The sequence below is a fragment of the Haliotis rufescens genome, unplaced genomic scaffold (assembly GCF_023055435.1).
Source record: "Haliotis rufescens isolate VD_foot unplaced genomic scaffold, xgHalRufe1.0.p SCAF_20, whole genome shotgun sequence".
Taxonomy (NCBI): Eukaryota; Metazoa; Mollusca; class Gastropoda; order Lepetellida; family Haliotidae; genus Haliotis; species Haliotis rufescens.
The window spans coordinates 10,040,222-10,042,903 of record NW_025963891.1 but is presented as its reverse complement, the minus strand read 5'-3'; the positions used below and the strand labels follow the sequence as shown (position 1 = coordinate 10,042,903).

Below are 2,682 nucleotides of genomic sequence, written 5' to 3'. Positions count from 1 at the left end.
TTTGTCCTTACGTCTATTAGAAATTGCTAGGTTCAATTGAATTCTAACATGGTTCAAGGCGAGATCAAAGGCGCGCCTTCTTTTTATTAGACAGCAGTTTGTGCCGTTGGTTGTCAAGCACCGACACATTTGGAATCAGTCTGCGAGAGGTATCCCTTGTGCTTGTCAAAGGATATTAACTCTGTCTACAAATACAAACCTTAAGAATTCTCATCCAGATGGGATAGGAAGAAGCTCATATCATGATAAAATCAACTCCAGGGAACCAAATGTTACCCTGTTGCATGAAACGGTAAAGCCAGTCAACAGTCAATTTGTTAAAACTATGAGTATAGTAAAGAGAACGATGCCGAGACTGATATTCATGAAGAGGAATAACCTCAGACACATGGCTTCAAGCGTGGCAGACACATCCTTCCAGGATGGATCCTCTGTGCTCACCTTGGCATTTACGTCACCCGCATGATCTTGATCTACAGCAGCAGTCTGCTTTTGATCTGACGAAAAACATTTCCAGAGATCAACCCATTTCTGCAGCACTTTGGGCACCTTTCCTTGACGCTTGTAGATCCTGAGAATGAGGATCATCATGGCCACAGAGAGAGAGCTTAGGGTGAGCAGAGCGGTCAGGTAGATGGTGAGGTAGGACGTCTGTCGGGACGTTTTTGGCATGTCTGTGGTCATCTGAGTCAGGAACACGCCGAAGGAGAGTAGAACCGTCATGGACAGAGCCACTTTGTCCCCGTACTCTGTGGACAGAGCAAACACCAGGGAGCTGAGAAGAGATAGAAGCGTGATGGGGATTATCAGGTAGTAGACGTAATATGATGGTCGGCGTTTCAGGGTCAGTTCTACAATTAGTCGAGGGTACTGAAGTTCCTTTAGAAATGTTGTTATATTTCTTAATTGCCATAATCCATTCCCACTCGTAGTATAGGTATCCAATTGATGCGGAAGTGGTGTTAACTTAACTTTGTCCGACCTTGAAACCCAGGTTGATAGAACAAGATTGCAAATCTGAGAATCAAACGGAAAATGGACAATATCAAAGTCGCACTGACTCTGGAAGAGATCACCGTGGTCCCATTCTACTAATCCAGTGTGTTCCACGCATAAAGGTACTTGTGGGTCATTGAAAAGCTTCATTCCTTTGACGGAATTTAAGAGCAGTAAATCAGGGGTCCAGATTGTTTGACTAGATAGATATATTTTCTCTATACCATTGAAATCTGTAACGTTCCACTTTAAGGAATCATCCACCCACTGGAACGTGAACCATCCACTGGTGGTGACTGATTGTCGCCGTTCATCAAGTTCAACTATTTGGGATAGGGAAAAATATATTCCAATATCCAACACTTCATTTGTTTGAAAAACCTCTTGATTGTAGCTTTCAAGAAGGTGTTTTAAAAGTCCCCCTTGTCCAGCAAGCATCTTCCCGTGAATTTGTACGAGAACAATAGTGCCGAAAAAAATGCTCGTGACACGTTTGAACACTTTCACAGCCATTATTTCCTCTGACTCGTCTCCCTTGTCTGAACAGTGGTGACTAGAAGCTTATAATAAAGGTGATCGATCGGTTTATGCAGGTCATGAAAGAGTGTTGCGGATAACGCTCTTAACACTTCCATTAACCCCCTGTATGGCACAGGGATATATGTATCCTTTCTCATCAACCCTCACATGGAAGTCGAATAATATTTAAAATACATCATTCACACAATTCACAGTTGTGAATTCTGAGGCAAATTATCTGGTCTGTGATATGACGACCGAAGCACATTTATTGAAAATGAATGCAATTACAAAAAAAAGGATATTAATGATCACGGGTATCTGTCATGTATTTAATCGGGTGCCCCCGGTTTCCCAACATTTCTTATAACAACAAACCCAGTCAGGCGTAGAAGAATAGAGTGATTGGTTTGGGTACACTATTGGTAGGGGTGCTGGTGGGTGAGTTAAGTTCACCCACCTGCCAGATCGAACCGTGTTCACCAATTAGCACTTATGCCAGGCTCTTATAATATGAGTGACCGTGTTCACTAATGTACACTTCTGCGTGTTATGAGTATAGCCGTAACGAAAGTGCCCCTCTCCATGATGCCAGAGTTCTCCGATTTACTGACGATGTGACTGAAATTTTGGTGGAGGGCGATCATGGACGAAGCACCTGGAATAACCACGACACCGTCGGCCCAAGAACGACCAACCACGTAGAGGGCTGGCACTTCAAGCTCACCTCCATCATGGGCAGTCCCCACCCCAACATCTACAGAATTAATGACTTTTTTAGGACAGAACAAGCCTACACCAAGGCCAGTATCCTGCAGCTTGTAGGTGGGGGTATGCTTAGACCCAGGAGATCTAAGTATCGACATCTTGAGACCAGACTTGATGCAGAAAAGAGACACTTACGTGAGGGAAGAAAGTCAGCAATTGAATTTGCAGATGCTGTGGCCAATTTTGTACGTTTGTGATGATCATGAAATGTCATGTTGGTTTATTATAAATTGTCGAGTTGTATTTTAAATTTGATGTTGAGACATTAAAAACTGTTGTGATATTAGAATATTGATTGTGAAATTCAATCATGTTCATGTGCTGTGATATGGAAATCATGTGAAATCAAATACGATATAAATAAAAAAAAACATGACTGCATGTTTGTTCATACTTCTA

At 42.4% G+C, this 2,682-nt stretch overlaps 1 protein-coding gene across 1 annotated transcript; it reads right to left on the bottom strand.

Moving 5' to 3' along the window:
- Window positions 1–309: 309 nt before the first annotated feature.
- LOC125382711 lies at window positions 310–2,381 on the bottom strand. Its single transcript, XM_048401009.1, has 2 exons — window positions 2,130–2,381; window positions 310–879 (listed from the first exon to the last, which is right to left on the bottom strand). Exons 1-2 carry the CDS (start codon window positions 2,379–2,381, stop codon window positions 310–312), a joined length of 822 nt encoding a protein of 273 aa, XP_048256966.1.
- Between the last annotated feature and the right edge of the window lie 301 nt (window positions 2,382–2,682).